Consider the following 26,763-nt stretch of genomic DNA (forward strand, 5'->3'; position numbering starts at 1 on the left):
TGTGCATAAAAATGTGTAAATTCGTTGTTGTTTTATTTTATGGCCTGACCAATTTATCTATGATCGATTTATGTCGATTAGGGGATCAAGGGTGGCGCAGTTCTTGTTCCGCTTCAGTTTCGCTCCGAGGGTTTTTTTTTCAGGTACAATGGTTTTAAGCCCACACGTCACTGATGAGTTTCACTTCGATTCACTGCGTAATTGCTCATGTTTCTACTATCTGTTAGTTTTGTGTGTATAGAATATTCCCGCACAAAATAGACTTGCCCACACCATGGATAATAGAAAGACTGTGTGGGCATTATCCATGCCCACACAAAGCGGAGCGCGTAAAATGTGCGCAAAACGCAAAGACTGAGGGTACAACGCAAGATTTATAACCGCGAAGCAAGAACCTCTGCCCCTCTTCAAACAGGAAAATGCATTTTTAAGGGCAGGGATTAGCTCTGGGGCTATTACTAGTTGCCCGGCCCCTTGTTAACCCTTTAGGTCCTAAGAGAGACCAAGATCAATTTTCTCCTAACAGCATCAGCAGATCATCAAGAGTAAAGGTTATGAGAATTACTAAATTGATTACCAAAAGGGAGATCGCTTTGATCTTAAACCAAATTCTCTCAACTATCCTTTAAAGAAAAAGGTACAGATCAGTCTGGAGAATTTGTATGTGGATCTTGGGGCTTAAAGGGTTACGGAACCGGATTCCGGAATCCGGGAAATTTTTGCTTGAGGAATGCGCCTCCCAGGAAATCTTTGCTTGTGGAATCCTGAATCCTGTGCTTTGGAATCGGAATACAACTCAAGGAATCCGGAATCCCGCTAAATCCCGAGTCCAAGTTCCACTGACAAAGATTCCACAATCAAGTACCTGGAATCCGGAATCGATGGCGTGGAATCAGAAATCAAAGTCTATCTTGGATTACCTTCCAGGCCCCGGTTGTTCAAAAGTTGGATACCGCTATCCACCGGATAAATCACTATCCAACGGATAAGTGTTAGGGAAACCAATTGCGCTATCCAGTGGATAGTGATTTGTCCGGTGGATAGCGTTATCCACGTTTTGAACAACTGGGGCCAGTAGGCGATACTAGGCTCCTGATAAGATTCATTTTAACATTTGGCCAACCAGCGTGACTACAGAATCTCTTTCTGATGCGACTGTGTCGTGACGTTACGAACCAGTGACCATGACCCTGGCTGCCATCGTTATTTGGTGTCTGACATTTACCAAATTGACTCTCGTCTGAGTGTAACAGAACTGCGAGACTTACTGTACGAACTGCCATGGTTTACACCGAGGATAGAAAGCCACTGAAGGCTGCAGACTGGGTTATCATCGCATTTTATTTCTTTGCTTGCATTCTAGTTGGGCTATGGGTATGTGTAGTGTTTCTTTTATTTGTAAAGCCAGTTCAAGGCAAATTTTCTCTGTATTTTCAAGTTTTTGTTGTAGTGTATGTGTTGAATTTAGGCCTGAGGACCTAAGAATCTTGGTTTTGAAACACTGTGAAGCGAATAAATCAAAGAGTACTACCCTTGCTGTATTGTAGGGGCCAAATGATGTGATTTGTTTGAGCGATAGTTTGTCTTTGAAATCTTTTAGAATGCTATCGTTCATTCTCTATTGACGTTTGGTTGGAATATGATATTTGATCGGTGTGAACAGCAGAAGAGTCAATTTCTGGATGAAAGCCATAATGATTGAAGAAAGCTAGTCAAACTAAATGCTCCAAATATCAGTCTAGAGCCTTTACTTTTCTGTATTAGGGTGTCTTGAACAGTTGTTGCAAAACGAATGCCCAGGACACCCAGCCAAAAGACCTCGCTTGCACAAAATACGTAGCACAGTTTGCGTGGTGGAAAAATGTTTATTTAAGCAAGTCAAGCTTCTTACTCTCATAATACGGCTTGTCGCTTTTTTGCAGACTAAATTTAGACAACAAAGAGGGAAAACTGAAACCGCTGAAACTTTCTTCTTGGCTGGCAGATCAATGATGTGGTGGGCGGTAAGTAGAGCCGTTGCGATCAAATTTACCCCTGGGAAATACAAAAATCCCCCTAGGAAATACAGCACGGTCCTGATCAGTTGAAAGGGCACTAGTAATGATAGAGATGTGCACTGACTGCATCGAGTGTGTTGTCTTGAGTTTGCAATCGCTACACATTTGGAAAGTTTTGAAAAAATAACTTCTTACATTTCCTTCTAATACAGTATACTGACAATGTTTTAAAATCTACAATGGTCATTAAGTATACCATTTTTACCAAAATGCTAAGTTAAGTGGACAAGTTTTGGACAAATAACCCAACATTTTCTTGCACGTTTTCCTTTTTCTATGGATGTTTTAGTTTGCTTTGTAAAACGAAATCCGTCTCTAAATGAATAAAACCAACAAAAAGAAATTCAACTTTTTTAAAAGACTTATAAGGGATCTTCCCGGAACGTGGGTAGTTCAAACTCTAGTGAATATTAAATGAGAATTTTAACAATCAATCCAGTCGAAACATTACCCTGATTGAATTGTTCAATAGGTTGGACCGAGTTTATTTGTCAGTAACATTGGTAGTGAGCACTTCATTGGATTGGCTGGATCTGGCGCGGCAACAGGGATTGGTGTAGCATCATATGAGTGGCAGGCAAGTCACGTGACTTTACTCACGTGATATTTCAGAAGTATTTTGACCGTACTTAAAAGTACCTAGAATGTATCCCGCTTGATTATTGTTTTTCAGGCGCCCTGGCTCCTACTGCTGTTGGGCTGGGTCTTTGTGCCAATTTACCTCAAATCAAGGGTGAGTTAACAAGCTCTTTGAAAATGCTTCCGAAAAATGTGATATAAACATAAAAGGAGTTACTTTAATTGGCTTGCATCTGTTGAATTTTCCTGCCAGCGAATTACAAGGGAAAAGAGACGTCTATTAGCAGGGAACTGGTGAATGGCAGAAAAACATTTTCTGTTCATGTTATCAACTTCTCCCCACTACTTCTGTAGGAAATGAATGGGGGCAACAAATGAGAATTCAAATTTTGATCTGAGGGTTTAAAGGGTTAAAGAGGTGGGGTCATATCAAAGGAACCTATTTTCCCTGGGCATGAGTGTTGACGAATGTCAGACTAGCTAACTTGCTTCCTAGCTAAATAATGTTATAAGTGTTCGTATGTATTTGCTTCTCTTGTGATTATTTCTATTAGATTTACACGACACCAGAATACTTGCTAAAACGATTTCATAGCACCAAGATAAGGACTTGTTTGACAGCTGTGGCGCTCATATCATATGTACTCACAAAGATATCAGTAAGTATCGAACTAAGGAAATACTTGAAAATAAATTAAAGTACTGCCGGTGACGGAACATTACCAAGAACGTTGAGTGAGCCAAGTTTGATCTTTACTTAGATAGACGGATAGATAGACAGACGTCTTTATTTAAAATAAAAAGTAGCTACTCATTTTAGTCCATTCAGGGAGCTTACAAAGCCTCCCTGGTATCAATAGGAGCCTTTAGTAATGGTTGAGTAGCTTTTCATGCCGACGCGAAAAGTATAGTATTAAACGGGTCGAAGTTCCGCCACGCCGATCTTTAAAGTGGAGATTCACATGTCGGATAGGTGTTCATAATGTACCAGATAACTTTTTATGTCCGCACTAAAAGTTCAGATCCGGTTTAGTGTGAAAAGAAGGCGCTTTAGAGTAGAGGAGCAAGTCACAAATCTCGCTTCCGTTCTGGCAGGTTGATATCTACGCGGGCAGTGTGTTTCTGTATGAAGCTGTTGGTTGGAATATTTATGTGTCAGCAGCTGTGATTTTAGCCATCACTGCTGTTTACACTGTTCTTGGTAAGTTTCATCGAACATCATTGATACATTTATACATTTGTACTTTTCTAGTTCATTTGTACTTCATCTCTTTATCATCTGTACTTCATCTAGACATTGGCTACAATTGATTCGTACGTCATTCGTACGTCTTCTGTACTTCATTTGTGCTTCATTTGTACTTCACTGGTACGTCATTTGTACTTCATTTGTACTTCATTCGTGCTTCCTCTAAACGTCATTTGTACTTTCCCTGTACTTCATCTGTTCTTTATCGTCGAGTGATTCATTTGTACTTCATTTGTACTTCACAAATACAGTCGAACCCTGCTTTACGGACACCCGCTTAATACGGACATCTCGTTATTACGGACAGTTTTTCCTGTCCCTGGGGAAGGTAGGCCCTCGCAGTTTCGCGCCCCTGTTAGGGTAAAATTCTGACAAGCGACATGGCCTTGAAACAGCGAAATAAGCCTAGATGAAATGGCAGCAAAGGATATAAAGAAGGGATAAATACCGACAGGGACACTGCGTACTCCTTAAAACGTCCCAAGCTTGTAAATAACTCAAGCACTTTTTTGTAGGTGGTCTGACGGCCGTTTTCTTCACTGATGTATTGCAGTGTACTATTATGGTTATCGGTGGCATCGTTGTAGCCATAATGAGTAAGTAGGGTGCCCATAGTGTTTGTACGAATTCTATTTGATTTTGATACCTTAAAATTCCGAAAATAAGCCCCGGGGCTTATGTTTTTCAAAGGCCCTTTTTGAGGGGCTTATTTTTGGAGGGGCTTATCTACGGAGGGAAATTTGCGTTTCAAAATCGATTGGGCTAGCCTTATAAATGGAAGGAAATTTACCGTTTTTGCCTTGTTTTACTTTGTATTTGAAGGCAATTTCCGAGTACACGCCCCCGCGGGGCTTATACTTGGAGGGGCGATTTAACGGAGGTTTTTTTGCGTTACGAGTTTGGGGGGCTTATATTTGGAGGGGCTTATTTCCGTAATTTTACGTTACTTTTTCTCCGTATAAAAATGATTTGCAAGCTTTCTTATTCTCTCAAGGGGGTATTTTTAGCGAATCTTGGTTGGATAAAAACAAGACAATTATATCCTAAAAGAGACATGGTAAATGGAGAGTTTTCAGCTAAACTAGCTATCACGAACTCCACTTTGAATTGTTGACGTAAATAAAGTTGCCGGATGTTAATCCGAACAATCATTACAATGGTGATTAAGTTGATTTATTTCTACCTTAAGGTTTTGCAAAAGTTGGAGGATTGGATGGTCTGTGGAGTAAATTCGGCTCCTCGATGGGTAAGCCCCTGTGGTCGACACCCTCTTCGACAAACATCCCTACAACTGGGACCTCTGTGGTAAATTCTAATCTCAGCTCAACAGCGGCAACAACAGTAGCAGATACTCTGGGCAAGAGCAACGACACAATTGATAGTTGTTACAAACTAACACCCTACTGGGGTGATCTGTGGAGGCCGGTTGATGATCCAGACTACCCCTGGTTAGGATTGTGGACGTCTTTATTCATTACTGCAGTTTGGTACTTTTGTACAGATCAGGTAACTCTGGCTCGATATAATAATAATCATACCTTAGTAGAACAACTATAAAAGCCAAGAGGCTCCATTTGTGGTTACGATGACCTGGGGAAGAAATTGCCTAGTCTCTAAGCCTCATCATTCCGCGCGGCCTATGCGTTTGGGATCACGTGGTCCGAGCGTTCGTCTCGGATACGTCACCAAAATGCGTTGACCGAGAAGGCCTGGGAAGACGCCGTACAGGGACTAGGTAATTGAAGAAAGTTTGGTTTGTCGCCATCGAATCTTCTAAATTTTAGTTTTGGGGCACGACTTCTTTACTATGCATACCTGTCATCTGCAAATTCAGGTCCTTGTTCAACGAGCCTTGGGCGCCAAGAACCACATCCAAGCCAGAGCTGGTACCATTTTTGCAGGTTTTTTGAAAATTCTTCCCATGTTTGTGATGGTAATGCCAGGAATGATCAGTCGAGTGTTGTTTCCTAACAGCATCGCTTGTCACGACCCTAAGAGCTGTGAAATAGCCTGTGATAACAGATGGGGCTGTACCAACAATGCATATCCTAAGTAAGTTGAGCAGTGAATAGTTTTGGTAATGGTAATAACAGGAATAATCTGTTAAGCAACGCTTGTCAACTAAGGCAATTCCCGTCCCCATGAGCTGCAAACTCGCTCTTGATAGCAGCTGGGGATGAAGGCGATAAGAAACATTCTAAACATGTTGTGTGTTGGGTAACGCTGCTTGCTAAAAATGTGGACAACATCGCGTGTCGGGACAATAGAGGGGAAGACTACTTGGAATAGCTAAGAGCACCGCATTAAATAGACCGGGGGAACCTGACCCATCAGTTTGAGTGTACGGTTGCCGCGCTGAGATTTTCAAACCTGAGCCTATTTAGAAGACGAGAGAAATCTGAAATATCCACCTCGTATTGGACAGTAACCTCTGTTTTAGAACCCCTGTTCACGACAGTAGACAAAATGCACGCCCTTCTGTTTCTTTAGGAAACGTTAGACGCGTTTGAGACAGGGCGGTCAAATTTATAGTGGCATGTCCCCATATAATAAGAAGGTGCCCAGCCATGACTTTTAAAAAGTGGATTGGATTGGGTTCAAACACTGATATGGTTTTTGCCGGGTAGGTTGGTGTTGAACATTCTTCCCACTGGAATGGTTGGACTAATGTTAGCAGTAATGATGGCTGCCGTCATGTCATCCCTTTCCTCAGCATTTAACAGCAGCGCTACCATCTTCACTGTTGATGTATGGCTGAGGCTCAGACCACAGGTAGTTAACCACCCCAGAAACTATAAGGGGAATTGGTAGAAGTTTTCGGCGCAACGATTTCTGGGATAAATTGGTTGGAAAAGCTTTTGTTATGATTGGTCGACGGTTTTCAAGGCAACCGACAACCAATCATAACTAACGCTTGTCCACTAAAATTACCCCAGAAATCGTTTCGCTTAAGGTTTGTACCCATTCCCCTTATAGTTTCTGGAGGGGTTAACATAAAGATCTTTTTATTGTGTCAAAAGGCCAACTGAAGGCTCCCTTTTATTCACACCTCTCTCTCGTTTGCGCAAAGGATTGCGGGACGGGGAAAGCGGGACGTCTCTTTACCCGCCTTTGTTTTCCGATGTCTCTCGCTTTGCTTGTTTCCAGTCTTCGCCTCGTCTGGTGCGAGTCTCGAAGCGCCCGTGAAGGAAGATGCGCTAAAGGTACACCGTGAACATTAGAGGAAAACAGTAAAAATGAAAACAAAAAAAAAAAAGGGAATTTCAAAATAGTCTATATCTTGCTATTTGAGATCTCTGATGATTAATTGAAATCTCATCATCTTCGTGTCCAAAATGGCTCATTATTGGTAGCTTGCGAGCGAGCTCCTCGGGGCGCTCTGACGGCGGGGCGGGAAAAGGAAGGAGAGATTGCAACTGCGTCTCTGGAATTTGAATTCCACCTCCAATTCCCTTTGGCTACCCGTCGACTGAGCTGTCAGATTTCAGCGCGAATGTAAACAAACATTGAAAAGCAAGTGCCAAGGGTAATGACTTCGTTGCTTATGTCATCTCCGCCAATCAGGATTTCGCATCGAATTTTGCTACGCAGATATTCAGTTCCAGAGATGTAGTTGCAAGCTCTCCTTCATTTTCCCGCCTCGCCGCCAGATCGCCCCGGAGAGCTTGCTCGCAGGCTACATTATTGGTTCATTACTTCTTAAACGTCTTAGGTACGTCTGCAGGCCACCGATCTCGTGACATTGACATTGAATATAAATAGAGGAGTACCAATTAACTTGGAACAATCCGACAACTGAGATATCCGCGTTGTTTATTCTTGCACTGGGCTCACTCTTTCATGATACTCAATCATTCTTTTCCCAAATAGGCCAGGGATAGAGAAAAGATCATAGTGGGTCGAGTGGTCGTGGCTGCTCTTGTTGGCGTCAGTTTGTGCTGGTTACCGATTGTCAAAGGTGAGTTTGTGTATATATTACCCTACCCTGGCCAGGCTAGTTATGTCCCCAGAAATCTCTCTCTTTCCAGCTGATGACTTGCACATAAACCGACCAAAAAGACACGACTACTGTTACAAGTGATTGTTTAGAATATGCGAACTTTGTTTAAACTCGTAGTCGTACGCCATCTTGTACTCGTAGGATTGTAATAGGGGTTTTCTGGATCGGCAGTAGTCTACAAAATGGATGTCTTCCATTTCTTTTCCCCTCATTTGTCGTAGTTGTTGTTTGTTTTTTGCAGAAACAGAAACCTTTATCTTTCGACAGGGGCACTAGCTCGAGTATTACAGAGTAGTCGTGAAAAAAAAAATTGCCCACCGTATTTAATCTTGTTTAACAGGTTTTGCTGGAAACCAGCTGTTTGTATATCTCCAGAATATCCAATCATATTTTGCGCCCGCGATCAGTTCCATGTTCCTGTTGGGAATACTCTGGACTGGACTCACGGAAAATGCAGCTTTCACTGGACTTCTGGTTGGGTTTGCCATGGGACTTATAAAGTTCATTGTTGAAAATGTATACGCACCGCCCGACTGTGGCGAGGAGGACACCCGTCCGCAATTTGCTAAGCTACATTTTATGTATTACTGTAAGTACCTTATGTTTGCAGTCAAATGATAAAAATATGCAAGGCATTATATCATTCAGATACTGTGGGAATGTGGAAAAAATGACGTGTAGATGTGAAGGAAAAAGACTACAAATTAATTCGTACCTCCAAAGCAAACAAACAAACGCCCAGAAGCACGCATGGTTACGTCTAAAGTTTTCTAGACTCTACATCGTCACACGGGCCTCCAACATCGCGGTGGAGTAGTACATGATGACGCGACTAACGTTTGCCTGGATACTAGAATTTTGCTGGTCGGAATAAATTCCCATATAAAATGCAGATGAAACTCATGAAGGACTGAGGACATTCCATCCCTAGGAAGATTGCATTTGTCCATCACAATTGCTCTCTCCTTCAATTCCCGCAAAATTTAATGCTGATCGTTTCCGCCTCAAAGACCTACAACGAAGAGGTGTCTTTATGGGCTACACATCAGATGCGCCCAGCAATAACCACCGGGATAACTCGGTTGGTAGAGCGTTTGTCGTTATAGGCTCGCTTCTCGACCCTTTATCCAGGGTGTCACAATAACAGAGTACAAATGTTATCGCCTTTGCCACAATCACGAAGAAATGGCTGTCCCATCTTCAGAAGGGGATGTAAACTAGTGTCCTCCATTCCCCCACTACATAAACTACAAGGACAATAGGGACATGTTTCGGCGCAACGATTCCTGGGATCGCTTATATGTACAAGAGTTAGTTACTAACGCGTATTCTTCCAATCGATCCCAGAAGACACAACATGTTGGGAGTGAGGCGCTGTTTTAACCTAAGTAGGAGTGATGTTTTTATACCTTTCCTTACAGCGAATATCCTGTTTGCCATAAGTGTGTTCACAATGGTTGTGGTAAGTTTATTTACAAAGAGGATTCCTCGAGATGAGCTTGGCGGACTGACTTGGCCCACAATCAATGAACCTCCTTTAGCGCACGGAGCCATCGGAGAGGACGTGGAAGCATTGGAAAAATCGACGACCATGCAAATGGAGGGTACGTTAATTTATTTCCTTTATTTTGCCGAGACGTTGAATATGACAATCAGCAGGCCGTAAAATGGTCTTGCTCTCATGGCAGTTGAGCGAGGGTGAAAGAAATGGTGATACCTATTTTCCTCTTTTTCAGTTTAAGGCCCCAATTTTTCCATTCGTGAAGAAGACCAAATTGGATACTGTTAAACCTGAACAATTGTTACGTTTGCGTCGGTAAAGGTGTTTCTGATCTCTGTTACTCATAGTAAAAGAAAAAGAAGAAATAGATAGCGAGATAAGTTGGTTTTATATCGGTTTGTTGAACTCGCTGTGGAGCAATAAGCGACATGTTATCCTCATGCGCTGCATAGGGAACATGGGCGTTGTGACAGCACTAAAACGTAGTTCCGCACACGTAGACCCTTTCACTTCTACTTAAAAGCAGCCATTCTCGACTCAATAGAGAAGAACTCTGGTGTCGAGAATGAAGTGGACTCTTTCTTAACGGACACGTCTATAAGACGGACACCTCTCTAAAACGGACACCTAGAGTTGGTCCCTGCCTTTCTTTACTCCTTTTATTTGACTCTCTATAAGACCGACATCTCTCTAAGACGGACACTTACTGCCGGTCCCAAAGGTGTCCGTCTTAGAGGGAGTTGACTGTATTTGGAAGAGTTCTAATAAATAAAAGATGGGCTTGGAGTTTTTCCAATTCTTAAATTGAAAACAAACATTTCCATAGTAAAGACTGAAAAAAACAAACAAACAAACAAACAAAACAAAGACGATGGCGGAGTCGTTCACATCCTCATTCATGCTTTTCTCTATTATTTACAGACAAAAGTGAATCCTTTGTGAACGACAGCCCATCTGCTTCCATGACATTTAAGCCCACTGAAGTGAAGGTAGAGAAGATCAAACTTCCTGTTGTAGAGTTCCCAGAAGAGGAACCCTGGCTGAAGTGGCTGTTACGAATCTCCACCATTGCGTTACTTGTCACGCTGATAGGTTTATGGATACGTTTTGCATAGAAGAGGACCGGGTCATTGCGTTACCGATCACCATGATATATAGGTTTATGAATACCCTTTGCTTTGGACCGCGCCATTGCGTTACTGGTCACGGTGATTAGAAAAAAACAGTTTTGAATAATTATTTTCTCGGTTTGCTTTTCGAGAGTTCTCCCTCTTGTTATATTCACTGAAGTTTTCCGATCTCGCATCTAGTCCAAAACAGCCGCCCTGGGACGTAGAAAAGGCAAAATTCTCACACTTCTAAGTTTTTTATATCAGTTGTAATGGCAATTTGTGTCCATAGATGTGGATCTTCCATATCTATTTTCATTTTATACAAATTAATACAGAATGAATAGCCATGAAATTGCATCACATTTTTATTATAGAGCAAACCACCAAGCCTATACATATGTAATGTTTTGTTGAAAAACGATTACAGTCCAACCTCCATGTGCGACCAGCTCTCGTAAGCGACCGCCAGTCCAAAACAATCAAAGTCAAAGCGTTACAGTAGGAGCCTCTAGTAAACGTTCACCTGCTGTAAGCGACCGCGACCACTTTTTGGGCCCGACGGTTAATGATTTTCTATTGTTTTTAACCTCTGGTAACCGACCACTTGATGCATTCTCTGATCTTTATGTTCACTGTGTGCACTATGTTACTTAGAATATACGAAGAACTTTAGTAACAACATGAAACTACACATGTCGTAACTTAGGGTGCTTTCCAAAAGTCAGAACTGGCCGGCCAGACCATGGCTGGAGCAGCATTTTGACAATGAAATAAGCTTTTCCCAGGGATCTCTCCTACCGGTCCCTGCTGAGCGAGAGAGAGAACCCTGGGAACGAGGTTGATGAGTTAACACATTTAAAGATATAACAGTGTAATAGTATTTCTATTTTACATCAAGAGTTGTGCTGATGTCTACGGTTTACTAGTGATGGGCGATACCTGGTTGTGAAATCGCTACAACACCAATTTGGCATTTAACGATATTTGCGACATGTATCTATAACGATACTTGTTAATGGTACTGTAAAGTTATTATTCAAAGTCTTTCTTGAGAAGTAGTTCACAGGGTGCCCAGACCTCGTCATACTCTATTGATAAACGATATCGAAAAGAACATATATTGATATCCAGGCAAAGAAGATCGGTGGATAGTCGATGGTATCGACATTTGGTATCTTTATGAGCCCATCACCTTGTCACTAGTACAAACAGGTCAAACAGTACTTTAACGATAGTACACCCACAAGAACAACAAAGCAAGAAGCAACAAGAAGCTCAGGAACCGTAAGAACCATTTAACAATAGGATCTTCCTCAGCGAATTTTACCACCGTCAGCTTTATTTTGTCAGGCTTTATAGCTGAGCGTGACAGCTTGTGTTTCTCTTCCTCGCCAGTGTCTTCTGGAGAGTCGAAGGTTTCATCTTTGCCCCCTAGAAGAAAGAAATATATCAAACACAAGAAGGAATGTTTTACGCGATATCCAAACACCGAGAAGTTAGTACACAGACACGAGAGGGAGTGTTTCATCTGATATCCAAAACATCGAAAAGTAGTTTATCAAACTCGAGAAGGAGTGTCTCTTCTGATATCCAAACAACGAGAAGTGTAATACACAAAGAAGAGAGGGAATGTTTTATCTGATATCCAAACACTGAGAAGTATTATATTAAACACAAGAAGGAGTTTTTCATCTAGTTATGCAAACACCGAGAAGACGATTAAAGATTCAAGACACAGCGGAGTGTAATAAAGCGAATTTGAATTTCTAGATGAATGATTTTCAGTACTTTAACTGTTGTCTTACCGTTCTTCAACAACTCTATAGAATCTCTTTTGACGTGACCATTTTCAGTTTTTTCCGCGTCATCTTCTTCTCCAAGTGCTCCGTGAGAAATTGGGGGTTCGTTGATAGTACTCCATGTAAGACCACCGAGTTCATCCCGGGGAATTTTCTCCGTAAAAAGGCTCACCACCGCCATTATCAACCCACAGACACCAAAAATGATCATCGCTGTAAATAAATAGTAACATTCAAAATAGACCCATTAAGGTGGACTCAGTAAGTTTGATCACACAAAGCGACGGTCTCATCGGACATATTTTATACGTGTTTGAAACTGACGGACAGTCCAAGCTCTGGAATCGCTTTCTCGTCCCCAGGCTCCAAGCGTAGAGAGGATGATAGGACGTCACGAGCGCATTTCATCGTTCCTAAGACATCACGCGCACCGCGAGAGAGTGCTTAGGGGGCTTTTGGGAACGCGGCCGGATTCGTTTGTTTGTTAACAGTGTTGTTACAAAAGTAAATTCTTACCATAATACATGAAATGCATTTTTGCAAATCCAGGACGATCGTCTACTGCACCACATCTAGGGGCAGGGTACACGTTTCCAGCAATGAACTTGGCCATTCCCAAGATAAACCCAATGACAAGTCCAGATAAAGCACCAGCGGAGGTGAGGCCAGGCCACAGGATACCCAGTCCAAACACCATGGTGATAGGAGGAGCCAGGTAGGATTGAATGGTCTGAATGTAAACAAACAGCTGGGTACCAGCAGAGCCTGAAAAACAAAAATGACAAAACGAGACTTTAGATTAAACTGGACGGCGTAGTCTTCTGGTTTGTCACCATGAGTTTCGTGTTGGCCTGACATTCATGTTAGGCTCAAAGATAGTACGACTTTTTCATGGTCAATTCAGTTTGCGAGAACATTGAGGGCGCCTTTTTTCCTTCCCGCACGCACGTTTTTTTCTTTTCGTCTTTCCTTTGAGCGCCAGTCATGAGGGTCATAAATTCAAACGCAGAAAGATGAAACAACACGTGACATCTGACAAATCTAAAGAAAAACTAAAGGGAGAAAACACGTTACCTTGAATGATTGGCAGCCAACACAAGCTGACGCCAACAAGAACCGCCACAATTACGCGACCAACAATAACTTTTTCTCTTTCTTTGGCCTGAAGTGGTAAAAGATTGATGCATTAGATTAAAACTTATTTATCTTAAGGGTGTAAATTGTACGTGTTTTTGTACCTGGGGTCTAAAGCGCAGCCAAACATCAACAGTGAATATGGTAGCACTGCTGTTAAACACTGATGAAAGTGAAGACATCAATGCTGCCATCATAACAGCCAACATCAGGCCAACCAAACCGGTCGGAAGAACGTTCAGCACTAACCTACAAAGTGTTAGAAAAGAGTGAGTACAAAATTTGTCTTTTTGTTAACTCTGACAGTTCATTGTCCCGCTCTTATAACTGAGTGTCTTGATGAGATGATGGATTTTTACGGTAGACGCCTACTTGAGCATTTGTGTTAAATGCGACTTACTGTAAATTTCGAAGCGATTAACAAGAATTTCAAGATAGTCTTGATGACGAGGTAGCGTTTTTAGCCTGAGTAGTAGGCGTCGGAAAGGAAAGGGGACAGGGAAAAATTAGGCTAGTCTCTTCTGGGACATTTCCGTGATAATTAACCAGTGGTCAAAACACCGAAAAGTCCTCACGAGCTACCATAATGACACTTAGATTGGCAAATTGTGATAAGAATGTTTCTTACAATTAACGGTTATAATCTTTTAATCTTTACACCCATCAACCAAACTTTCTGGCTCATTTCAGGTCGCGGTTATAATGACCCCAACTATGGTTGTTTTTAAGTCACAAAATAGTTACCCTCGCCCGATTTTTCAGACGGACTGTTGTCTAAGAATGTCGAAAATATCTTACCAAGCGCCATTAACTTACTTGGGATATGCATTGTTTGTGCAGCCAAACTCATTGCCACAGTGAACTTTGCAGCTCTCCGGATCTGGACAGGCGATGGAGTCAGGAAACAACACTCGACTGATCATTCCAGGCATAACCATGACAAAAATTGGTAGGATTTTCAGGAAACCAGCCAAGACAGATCCTGCTTTTGCATGGGTGTTATTCTTAGCACCGAGGGCTCGTTGGACAATCACCTAAATTGTATAAACACCATAAGGGATTAATTTAGATTGTTATACAATCAAATCTTCTTTAACAGACACCTCCTACCCCTAAAGTCATTTTCGTTCGTCGTAAAACGTGTCTTTTAAACATACAATTACTGATGCACAATGCCTTATCATTACTGTGGCCACACAAAACTACCAACAACATGAAGGACAACTCTAAAGGAAACGAGAGCTTTGGAGAAGGATTAATGTGAATGACTTTGTGCATAATTATCCCGACAACTGACTGTATCGAGATCAACCAAGAGAAAGTTGCAATAGCTAAGAAAAGCACAACAAAGCTAAGTTTAAGATATTTCAGTTTACTAAGCAAGTTTTAAGTGTTTGAAAATTGAAGCTGGTGTTAGAGTGATTCTACTTAACCCGTGAAATAGGTAGTAGAATACTACGCACTATTACAATGTATGCACTAATTCCATTATCTTCTTTTGTTTACTTGTAGCTATTTTGCAGTAGTTGAGTATCTGTTTCACGTGTCAAGTAAAACACTCTTTTGTCGACGCCATTTTATCAGCATGGTTTTTACTGGGTCACAAAAACGCTTTCAACGAGAAGGAGCTCAATATTTTTTGAGAAAAAAAATGAAAGATAGTCACGTTAACGAATTAATTTACACATCCTGATACCAACTTCGTTCCCAGGATCTTCTCCTCTCGCGCCACGGGGGCTGAGTAGGAAGGACCCTGGGAACGAGGTTGATCCTGATAGATATTTCCACTTGCTGGTAAATAAAATCCCGGAGAATAATATAATAATAGAAACGCCTTAGGCGGCGTATAACTGCAGTGGGACTCGAAGGCCCATACCTGATCAGTACACCAGTACCAGACTCCCATGATTGGCAGTGTTATCCACAATCCCAACCAGGGGTAGTCAGGATCATCAAGAGGTCGAAACATGTTACTCCAATATTCAGTCAACTTAAAACATTCTGATTCTGCTGCCAGGTTTGTCGACATTATTTGAGTCATACTGGTTGTGACATTGACCAATGTCGTTGCAATTGTTGCAGCTGATGTTGAGACATCGGTGGCCAATGTGGTCAGCTGTGCTGTTGTGGACTTGGTGGTGGCGTTAGTGGGTATTATTTGGGTAAAATTTGCGGTGGCGTTGACTACTGTTGTTGCAACTGTAGCGGCTGCGGTGGAGACATTACCTGCCAATGTTGACAACAGTGCTGTTGTTGTTGGCAATGTTGGGGTGGTGTTGTCTGTGGTGACCATTGTTGTTGCAGCTGTTGTGGAGACGTTGGTCATTAATGTTGTCAAAGGCTTTTTTGCTGTGCGAACGGACTTACCCAAAGAATTCCCATAATGTTCCCACAAACCATTGTAGCCGCCAACTTTCACGAAGCCTGAAATCAGTTAATTAGCACCCCACTAAGTGAATCTTATAAGCGATTGGAACTCTATACTTCATTGGGCCATGGTTTGAACTACTGGAACCACTAATTCGAATCAATACTTGCGTTTACCCAATAGAGTGGTTTTCGTTTGAGTGTCGTAAAACCAAAACCAAAGTAATTACTCTGGCCAATCACATAGGACACAGACAATACATTGAACCAATCAAAACTCGAAGTAATTACATGTGGCTGACGCAAAGCGCGGGAAAATGCATGCGAGCGCGTCACAATTGGCTTTGGTTTTACTTCTGATTGGATGAAAAGGTGGCGCGAATCTTTTAAGCCAATCGCATCGTGTAGAAAGTGCAAAACCAATTACTTTTCGACACTCAAATGAAAACCGCTCTAGCTGGCAAACACTTCATCGACAAATAGTGAGTGACGCAGGTAAATCATCTTGAAAACTTTAAAATCCTCAAGAAATGCCGAGGGAAGCTAGAGTGTCTGATACTCGAGATGTTTGTTGGCTTCACACTAGAGCTTCACGTATAATGTAAGTGTACTTGAAACCTACTTTGAGTGTGAAGGGGTCAAATGTACCTACTTCAACTGTACTTGGTGACCAGGGAAACGTTCGTAGTTCAAAGAAACCGAAGTTCGCCACCAAGTATGGGCTACACCACACTTGAGAACACACTTGACCAATAAGAAATAGAAGCCATGTGCATGATGTGCACGTGCAGCGGTTCAAATATTCTAATGAACGGAGAGATTAACAGCTTTTACTTCAAGTAATAGACTTTGTCAACAAGTGTGAAGCCATGTTTTCTTCAGAGCGACCTAAGATTTCCAAGTGCACTTGAATCAAGTGCTTACTTGTCACTAACTTAGCTTCTAGTGTGAAGCCATCAAAACATCAAGTTTCTTTTATATCGTTGATTTTTGTTTTAAAATGTATTTCTAAATCGATTATTATAAAAAGGAAAGCATTGCTCTTACTCATTACTGCCAATATAACTGCGCCTATAATCATAATTACACACTGAAGAACATCGGTAAAGATTACAGCTGTCAGTCCACCTATAGAAAGAAAAAAGAAAAGTCAGTCATACTAACGAAGAAGAGCTTTGTATACGTGTTCACAGTCACCCCTCTATTGAAAACCGCAGATGTCAATTAACTTCTTAGCGTAAGGGAAGGAGGACTTTGTGCAAGGAAACAAAACCTAAAATATTTCGGTTATTATAAAATTGGAAAAGGAGTGACGGATTAGAGAAGATCATTTTAGATGGAAGGATGAACGGTAAAAGGGAAAAAAGAAGACCAGAAAAGAAGTGGGAAAGGGACCAAAGATTTAACAAGCCAGTAACAGAAGTTGGAAGATTTGCGATGGGTAGAGTGACGTTTCCGAAGTGCGGTAGTGGATGAAATATCCAATCGGATAAGCAGTTTGAAACAGACTTAAGGAGAAGGATTGTAATAAATGACTGTAAGGGGTGTGAGACATACACAAAAAACAGCTGTAGAATATGATTCATGAGACTTGATTACAGGTTAAAGGTTTGTTTATAGTGGAAAGTGCACTTGGCTTTTCCAGCTAGTTGCAGGCACTCCACTCCACATGCAGAGGGGTTTTCGATTGAGGGTCTTAAAATGAAAAGAACTCACTAATCGACTGATCAAAGCAGATACAAAATTTCATGACCGATCAGAACGCAAAAAAACCATCTGGGAACTATTTGGAACGACACCATGACCACGAGATTTAGAAAAAGCGGCCCATCCAAGGTCCCTTAAGGGAACTCTGGCATCATAGTGACATGCGATTGCTTCGTTAAGCATGTGAGCTTCGACTTTATTTTCGGTCATGGAGCTTACTTTTAAATCCTACTACATGGACCGCGGAGACCATTTTAAAGTGGTAGGGCTAAAAAATCTGGCCAGTACAAGAAAACATTAAGGTCAGCGTTTTGCCACTTAAATTGCACTTGCGCGCCATCCTATTTACAGCCTCAATGAATGTAACATAAAGGTCCACACGTGGTATACTATCCAATATAGTCAATATGTTAAATAAACCTACTTAAGATTGCTACTTGTTGAAGTTGCGGTTCTCATTGCGGGAAACAAACTCCTGTGCAACCCTATAGAGACACTGTCTGTTCATTGCTAGGTTGCTAAACCTTTCGCGATCCATCCTATGGCCGTGCAGATGAGAATAAACGCTCCCCAGTATAGTGGCGCTGGTAGCAGGATTTACAGCAAGCAGCTTACAGATATTTTGTTCTGCTTCTGGAAACTTTGACACTGCCAACAGGATTTCGTCAAAACACGATGTCTTCTCTTCATTTAACATATCTTTCAAAATGCTTAGTTGTCCAGGTAGCGCCCATGTATCGACATTTTAGCCTGCGAACGGCAGACGTTTCTCCTCGCTCATCGCCGCTGAGGGACGTGTCGCAAGGAGAAACGTCTGCCGTTCGCAGGCTATCAACATCTTTGCTGTATGATGCCTCACGAATCTTGAACTCTGCCTCATAGTCGTCACCATTACCATCTTTAACCAAGAAAGTCTCCATCTGGGCGTAGGAGCTGAAGCTTTCCTGATTAAAGCGCTGATCGAAGGCACTGACGATAAGATCAATAGCCTCGTAATAGACCTTTCTTAAAAGTGATCTTTAGCAGTTTGGAAAAATAGCTTAGGTGCACCAACACCAACCTCCAGTCTGGCCGGAGCGCGTCGCTTTCTTAGGAGCGTCGGTTCGCCAACCAGGCTAGCAATGGTCGAAGCTCTGATCAGTGCGCATTTTTGTGAGCGTCTCGGTTGTGACATCCGAACCTTTGACGTGAGGCAAATATGCAAGAGTAGACGCCATTTATTACTTTCAAGTTGAAAAATCCATACTTTTTCTATGTCAACTGGAGCGCTAGATAAGAAATCCAAGCAATAAAAGTGGTAGGGCTATAGCCCTACCAGCCCCTCCCCCTCCGCGGTCCCTGTACTATCTTACCCAGGACGGTGTAAACGGCTGTGATGGCCAAAATACAAGCGGCGGAAATATAAATATTCCAACCAACAGCTTCGTACAGAAATACGCTACCAGCGTAGATATCCACCTGAAAAAAATTGTAGTTAACGATAAGCCCAGTCTACAGATTTTCCAAAGGGTGAATCATCGAACAATGCTCTCATGATTCCAAACTAAAAAGGCCTAGAGACGATTGTGTTGTATGCGAGAGCTGAGACATCGAAGGCTCATATATCGTTAACGTCAGCTATAGCTGGTTCAATTTGCAGGTGTGCATGATTTAAGGAGGTGTCCAAAGGGCTTCCGATGAAAGATTATCTAATGTTTAAAAATCGAACAGCAGTTGTCCTTGCGCTCGAACGAAACACTTACTCTGAATGTTTTGAACAACTTACGGGGAAGCCACGCCCAGATTGGTCCCCTTTATCTTCTTTAGAGATTTAATTCCACTTACGCGCATCCCCGTCCCTTTTATATTGGAGTCCCCCACGGGACTGAAGAAAAAACTTTTAATACCAACGTATACGTATTTGAATAGACCCCGCACCCAAGTCTGCCTTACAAGGTCCCAAAGCTCACCTTATAAGTTCTAATACTAAGAAAAATTTTGCGTGAATGGCTTCTCCCCTAGATCAACTTGAATTGGCGTATTAATTTGATAACACGAAAGAGACCTCGAAAAATACTCCAAAGCACATTCGTGTTTACTAAAAATAACATATCACAATTGTGTTAAATAATACTAACGTACCGAAGTCTTAGTAAATACATAAGAAATGAGAGCAACGGCGGTCAAATACGTCCTGACCCAACGACTTTGGAATCTCTTCTGTAAGTATTCAGGCATCGTGAAAACCTATTACGCGAGGAATGAGAGACAAAAAGTGTTACAAACATTTCATGATTTGACCTGCTGTTCTAAAGTTCTCATCAGCACTAAAATACGAAGACAAAAAAGGCAGAAAAAAAATATCAAGTCTTTTACTTGGCTAAGCCAAGAAAGATAACTTACACTAAAATCAAAAAGAAACTCACCCGCGATCTCAAGTAAATTGGCAGAAAAATCCAGCCAAGAAGAAGCAAAATCCAGCTAGCCTATAAAGGGAATATTGCCATTAAAACCTAAACAAGTTCTCATAATATCTGCTTGAAAGGTGTAGTTATGTGTATTCGAGATCATTACACATCAGGTTTTTTGCATTATTATATACAAATATGGTTACGTGATTAGAACTTTCAGTAATAGACTAAAACTATGGCAAATGAATTTTCTAGCTTTTAAATCGTGTGGACGAAATCCTATGCCATGTTTCCATTCAAATGAAACAAACGTCTTTGCCCGAACTTTTGAATAGTATTATTTACTTCTTAGGATTCTACAAAAAAGAAATTTGAATTTTGGGGAATTTTATAATTAGGAGTAAAAGGGTTAGTGTATTGAAAAACACGTGAAATAAATGTGATACCTGCCACTCGTATGCCACCACAGCAATTCCAGTTGCAGCTCCAGAGCCGGCCAAACCCACAAAATGTTCGCTTCCCATGTTACTGGCAAAAAGACTGGGTCCAACCTAGAAAATATGTTTAACAAGTCTGACAGCTGACTGTGAATCATGCATGATGCCACGTATAGTCTACTTTCTCTTGGACAGAGACTTGTGAAATATACCGACAATAAATGTCCTTCTTCAAAAACGAGTTTCGGCCTTAGGGAACCGCCGTAGGGATTGATTCAACGTGTTCATATATAGAAAGTTTTCACGACTTTTTAGAGAGTAAAAGAAAATAACCGACGAATGGCAAGGTCTTTTCCTTTTGAAATGTCATAACCTCAGACCTAAATCCTTGGGACACTTGCGATGTTAATACAGACTGCAGTAGACCCCTCATGTCTCACGGCGTTTGTAAATCGAGGGCAATTTTCATCTTTGTAAGAGGGGAAACTGGGCGTTTTGGGCGTTGACTGTATTTGCTGTCTTTGCTAGAGTCAGTTAGAGTTACCTTTATTTGCTGTAACAGATTGCTTTTCAATTGACAATCACAAAACCCGATATAAAGAAATAACTCTGGTTAATCACGTCAGCCAGTCATTACTCAGGGTAGATATTTATAATGGTATGTAACAGCTTTTGATAAAACGTCGAGCTGAGTTGAGTCCAATTCGTTCTCTAATCATAGAAGTGATTCAACAAAGCAGATCGTCAGGGTCCGATTTTTTTTTAATCACGACAATGATAATTAATTGTAGTGAGACTGAGTGCAACTGAATTCAATCTGTAATCGTTTAAGTGATTCAACAAAATCGGACGACCGAGTAGCGGGGGGTAAATTGTTTTATCGCGAGCTCGATTTTAGACAGTCTGTTACCAATTAATTAACACTTAACAAAATTTGAGATAGGGGCACGAGGATTTGTGATAATTTCAACTTGTGTTTAATTATAATCATGATCTGCCAAGAGTGGTTTTGCCTAGACACGAAATAACAAGGAACCAATCAAGTGCTTTAAAACTGTCCTATTACACTGCGCTCTATGGGGTCGTGCTGTCCAATTATCTAAGCCTGGCGCCTACTGCCCATTACCTAGCAAAGACAAGCTAGGGGAAACTCGATTTCTCCTCCGTTCTGTTCTATCGGGAACTATGTTTAATTTTTTCCACTGCATCCTTCTGCTTTACAATTACATGCTACTCGGCTTGAATAAGCTTTTGCGCTGGTCGCGCTAATAAACAAATGACCGAATGGGTGGGAATTATTGTAAATTAACAAACAAGCTGTACTCACTGCCCACCACAGCATGGATCTTCCGGCCAAAAAGTACGTTTCAGCAGTTTCATCCTTTCCTTTCTGTTTCTTAAACTTGGACTGTGAGAGATAATTGAGAGTTTACAACAACAACAATATGAAGTACCCTTTTAATAATAAATGGTAAGCGCGCGCATTGCCTTTCCCGCCAGTGATACTATCGCGTGCGCTGGTTCGTCTCGCCCTGCCTCTCAGCTCGATCTCTCTCCTCATCAAAGGCTCCCACTGGTTTTACGAAAAAGAAATTAAAATTGGATAATAATAAGGGAAGGGGAGAGCTACAGTCACCTTAGAGAGCCTCCTCCTTCTAGTGTACAGTTCACGTGGCCGATCACGTGTTTTGCTGTACAGTGCATGGCGTGACTTCTGGGCACGGATCGGATATGGATTTTCCCGGAATGATGGTTTAGATAACCTACAAAGGTCTTCGTTATCTGTTAATTTGGCGCGAACTTAAAAATCCAGTATTAATACACCAAAACTTTTCTTCTAACGCAGTAGGAATAAATCTCCAACCGATTACAACTTATAAACTTTTTTGCTCTTAGAGCTTGGAGGGTTTGTTGCAAAGGGGAAATTTGATAGTCTCAGGAGCATGGAAAAATCATGAGCACAATTAAAGATCAAGAAAAGGTGGAATTCAGTCTGGTATAAACATTCTAACCAATCGACGCTGTTTAGGTAATGAGTTGACGATAGAAGTGGATCAATACAATTGAAAAAATTAAGCGACACATGCTGTACATGTGCAAGACAAAATACGAATTATTTTAAAAGGTGTGCTTAAAAATGGCTTTTTAAAGAATTTTGAGACTCCAACTTTCGTCCGACGTCTGATGATACCTCACGCCACAAGCAGGTCGTTCCAGCTTCTTTCTATCCGAAAATAGCCTGCGAGCACGTTCGCGTGTTGGATTTTTTGCACGGGGGAGTTAACCATTTTATCTCATCTTGCTCACGCAAAATTCTCTAGCCTTTGTCCCTTTCTCCTCGATACGAGAGAGGACGTTAAGCTAAAGAGAATGAAAAAGATCACCAGATTCCTAAAAAACTCGCCTTTCCTTAGTACAATCCCACAGCAGAAAAGCGCGCGGCTATTATGCACTTTTTTTTAGCTTTTGCAACTTCTTGAAGCTGATTTTCAATAACAACAACTTTTCGATCTGCACGATAGAAACTCGATCCAAAAATTAATTAAACAGACAAATAAATAAACACAAATATAAATAAATGTGTAAACAACTAAAAATGTAATATTTTTATCTTGCGTGATAACCGAGCGTAGATTTAATCTGATCGTTCAGGGGCGCCTTTTGTAACCAGAGATGAAGTATTTGAAGTGTCTGCTTCATGAATAGCCTTACCCACTTTTTCAAATAAAAAATGAAATTAACGAGTTACTCACCCACAAACCAACAAATATGCAACCAAGAAAATAAGCTCCAATTATCACCCAGTCTAAGACTTCTAAGGACTTCTGCTTCTGGTCTACGAACACCATGTTCAATTCTTACGTAAAAGGTCCTGTTTTGTCGATTCGTTGTGCCTGCAGAAATTAAGAAGCTTCAGTAATCAGTGAAACCTTTGTTGATTGATCCGGCCGTGAAAAGTGCAGTCTGATGTCTGATTTAAATCAATTGTAGCAGGAATGAACTTGGCTACGAACGAGGGAGACTATTTATCTTGGAAATATTTATTCCTTTAGCGGGGGCAATAGGAGCACCTTGTCAACGCACAGGCAGTGAGCAATGTACGCCGGATGGGTACAAGTCATCTGCTTTATAACCTAGTAAATATCTAATACCTTGCCTCTATATTACGCAACAAGGGATTTCTAGACCTTGTATAGGAAATTTACTGTTGTGTTCAAAGTGCTAAAATGGAGAATTTGGAGCAAAACTTCGGTTCAACGTACCTTAGCCTGTGATCGTGGTGCCCTCTCTTCGTCTCTGTGTCCGTCTCGCCTCTCTTCACGCCGGCCAATGGCCCCGTTTTTATGTCTTTTCAGTATTTGTAGTTCGGCGTTACGCGGTTGCACTTGACCTGTATGTTTAATTTTGGGTTCAGGAGCACAGACGAATCGAAAACCCTCTCCTATTGTTTCACAAAGCTAAACCCTATAAACGCCTTCGACAGCGTGGTAAATATGTAACCCATTAACGTCGAATTATTAGCCAGGCACGGCATATTCACGTGATCGATTTCGCTTTTATAAAACTGTATGCTATAAACTTGATTTACATGTGTAACGATCTCATTCATTATTCGTATCAGTAGTTTAATGTTTATTTAGTGAAGTTCCTAAAATATAGTTGTTTGTTGTAGATACGCTTTTTCGGCAAAGTATGACTCTTGGCGCTTTTCGAGTGAAGCGCGCGCGAGAGGGGCGGGTTTGGGGTGGGGTACGAGCGGGGTCGGCTCCGCCTCCCGATTCCATACCGGTCTAGCCCCTCTTCTAAAAGTCCCCTGCGCAACCGCTTGTTACGTAACGCCGTTCTTTTGGGGAGGAGCGTTGCGTGACGAGACTAATAGCACCCACTTGAACTGGAGATCACTCTTGCATGGGCTACTGTCCAATTTTGACCTTCTTTTCGCTTGAAAAACTGCTTATAATGCTTAAATAGTATGGTGTGGTACAGTATATCTTTATTGCGCCTTACTCTTCAAAGGGAGGTATTGGTCTAGTTCACCAATAAACTTTATATTTTCTCCTACAACAAACCTGCTAAAACAGATAATTTCAGCCTTTGGTATCTTGAATTTTGTTTACACTGAACCGTACGAGGTTTCTTTTGGAGTTTTCAATATTTGATCTACCCATTCTTGACCCGTTTTGTAGTGTGAATTGACCCCTTTCGAGCGGAGCAGACGCGTGCGCGTGTAGTCATCAGCTCCTGATGAAGTCAAATTTAGGGAGTTCCTCATGCATCCCCTGTTTAATTTTATTGCAGAAAAGTCCAGGGGGCCCGTGGTAACCAGGACAAAGGTGAGCTGTCAAAAGTCTACATTCCTAGCATTTTCAGATCCCCACGCACTGCAACTCGTATGAAAGGAATGTAGCAGAGAAAGCCCTGGGCATGAAGCTCAATTTAGGATACGCCTGTTGGGCACGTGCATACTGAAAAGTACTTTGTCAAAGCACGTGCTGAGTACAGGATAAGTAACTTTGCGAAAACAATGAGAGTATCACGATTCACGTATCTAGGCATAGATTGGCATATATCAGATGCCGCATTAACTATGAACACCGTAAAATTCCGAAGACAAGCCCCGGGGCTTATATTTTTCAAAGACCCTTTTTGAGGGGCTTATTTTTGGAGGAGCGTATATTCAGAGGGGCTTATATATACGGAGGGAAGTTCTGGTTTCAAAATCGGCTAGGCTTATACTTGGAGGGAAATGTGCGTCTCTAAATCGATTGGGCTAGCTTATAGTTTTTGCGCCATGAGTTTGGGGAGCTTATATTTGGAGGGGCTTATACATGGAGGGGTTTATTTTCGAAATTTTACCGTATCTTGTATAGTTCGTCAAAGTTCCAAAAAAACCTTACCAGAAGGTCGGGTTTGATGGCACTGCAAAAATGTCTTTGGAAACTCAATGCTTAGATCTATTTTGTAAAACTTGTGGCTTCAGAGTAAGTCATGATCAATGTACTGTAAATGGGACAATAATAATAACATTATTGTTTCAGTCATTTCAGTATTCGTGCGAATGGAGTAGTTATTATGCTTGAGAGCTGTTTTTTTTTTCAGCATAACCTTTAAAACTGGGGCGATCAAGCCAAACGAGATCACACCATTTTCATTCAACACTTGTGCAAAGCAGATGAAAATGTTCCGCTGGTGTCCCAAAAAGAACCCGGATGCTGTAAAGGCCGTTAAAATACACATAAAAACCTTCCTAATATCTCCTGCTTTGGATTCAGAAGCAGGATTTTATTTCTTACTTTTAGCTGGCTTACGTTTACAAGACACTTCAAGCTCTCTGTTATAAATGAAACCAAGAACGATTGTTCCACTCACAACTGGAATTTCTGTCGCAGCACGGATTTAAGGCATTCAATACATGTGACTAATAAATTAATTATCGAACAAGCATTCTTGGCATTGAGAGGTGCATTGGAACAGTGGATTAGAAGAAACCTTGTTGAAAGGTAACTGTATTAAAAACGATACCTGTAGAGATATAATGATTGTCTCCCGCTGATGGTGTACACTCACCATAAGGTTAAGTCTTTCATCATTATCATCATCTCTCTGTCTCAGCGAGTCTCTTCTCTTGAACTATTTCTTTCCGCATAACCATGTTATGTAATATTTCACAACATGATGCCCACCTAAGCCCTAGCTCGATATAATGCGCTCCGAGAAGTGTTGTAACACTTCTAAGAAAGTTAAAACTAAACTTTCTTAGTCTCAGTAAGAGACGGGTCGATCTTAACCATAGTATAGACAGGATATAGTTTTCCTTTCGTACTGAGTGGCAGATCACAATGTCTTCCTTCTGAAGTGGCGTAGGCAACCGTTCGGGGACCAGTATATGTCAGCTTGATACGACTTATAATAAAAGAATTGTGTATGGGCGGTGTTACTCTACGTAGGCCTACCTAACGAAGTTGTTAACGTCATCCAACTCCCTTTTTTCAGCCATGCACTGCCGAAATATTAAAAAATCACCTCATTTCAGTTACTCAAATACTGCGCCATACTTAAGAGCAATTCCTCTGCGCGGCGCGTACTCTGCCAGTAGCAAGACAACGTTTGTTTATTTTGAACTGTTTTTCAACATTTTTTGCTGCTGATATGACTGTACGAGCAACCGCGTACTCAGCTATTTCCCTCAAATGTGAAGGAAAAGCCATGGGTACAAGTATGAGTAAACATATCCTTTGAGCTAAACCTTTGAGCATTATTTCAAGATATGTGATTAATTCTTCACATTAATTCTTCAGTCGGGGCCACAAGTTTATTAATGGCTTTTACTATTGAAATATTGCGTGATGATTGAAGTTGATTGAAATGGAATGCTTGATTGCAATTTTAAAAACGGATAGTCACGTGATCAAGATGACACTTTCCCGCCG

General features: G+C 41.4%; 2 protein-coding genes across 2 annotated transcripts; one reads left to right on the top strand and one right to left on the bottom strand.

Annotated features, from left to right (window-relative positions):
* Window positions 1-1,244: 1,244 nt before the first annotated feature.
* Window positions 1,245-10,850, top strand: LOC140922790 (sodium/mannose cotransporter SLC5A10-like). The gene is made up of 14 exons (XM_073372814.1): window positions 1,245-1,374; window positions 1,923-2,003; window positions 2,530-2,634; window positions 2,731-2,790; window positions 3,191-3,295; window positions 3,732-3,837; window positions 4,401-4,481; window positions 5,075-5,391; window positions 5,720-5,937; window positions 6,513-6,657; window positions 7,756-7,843; window positions 8,226-8,474; window positions 9,307-9,489; window positions 10,308-10,850. The coding sequence occupies exons 1-14, from the start codon at window positions 1,282-1,284 to the stop codon at window positions 10,499-10,501; spliced, it is 2,025 nt and encodes a 674-aa protein (XP_073228915.1). The 5' UTR covers window positions 1,245-1,281; the 3' UTR covers window positions 10,502-10,850.
* LOC140922789 (sodium/mannose cotransporter SLC5A10-like) lies at window positions 10,851-23,724 on the bottom strand. Its single transcript, XM_073372813.1, has 15 exons — window positions 23,596-23,724; window positions 23,086-23,226; window positions 21,660-21,740; window positions 20,342-20,446; window positions 19,911-19,970; window positions 19,627-19,731; window positions 18,858-18,963; window positions 16,846-16,926; window positions 15,308-15,855; window positions 14,248-14,465; window positions 13,536-13,680; window positions 13,372-13,459; window positions 12,814-13,062; window positions 12,304-12,510; window positions 10,851-11,929 (listed from the first exon to the last, which is right to left on the bottom strand). The coding sequence occupies exons 2-15, from the start codon at window positions 23,179-23,181 to the stop codon at window positions 11,724-11,726; spliced, it is 2,295 nt and encodes a 764-aa protein (XP_073228914.1). The 5' UTR covers window positions 23,182-23,226; window positions 23,596-23,724; the 3' UTR covers window positions 10,851-11,723.
* Window positions 23,725-26,763: the final 3,039 nt, after the last annotated feature.

The sequence above is a fragment of the Porites lutea genome, chromosome 13 (assembly GCF_958299795.1).
Source record: "Porites lutea chromosome 13, jaPorLute2.1, whole genome shotgun sequence".
Lineage (NCBI taxonomy): Eukaryota > Metazoa > Cnidaria > Anthozoa > Scleractinia > Poritidae > Porites > Porites lutea.

Coding starts and splice junctions, on each gene's coding strand:
- LOC140922790 (XM_073372814.1), top strand. CDS start 1,282: ATGGTTTACACCGAGGATAGAAAGCCACTGAAGGCTGCAGACTGGGTT. Junction 2,004..2,529: donor GATCAATGATGTGGTGGGCG/GTAAGTAGAGCC, acceptor ATTGTTCAATAG/GTTGGACCGAGTTTATTTGT. Junction 8,475..9,306: donor GCTACATTTTATGTATTACT/GTAAGTACCTTA, acceptor CTTTCCTTACAG/CGAATATCCTGTTTGCCATA.
- LOC140922789 (XM_073372813.1), bottom strand. CDS start 23,181: ATGGTGTTCGTAGACCAGAAGCAGAAGTCCTTAGAAGTCTTAGACTGG. Junction 18,964..19,626: donor ATGTATTTACTAAGACTTCG/GTACGTTAGTAT, acceptor AATTTTTTTCAG/GTGGATATCTACGCTGGTAG. Junction 13,681..14,247: donor ACAAACAATGCATATCCCAA/GTAAGTTAATGG, acceptor AACACTTTGTAG/GTTAGTGCTGAACGTTCTTC.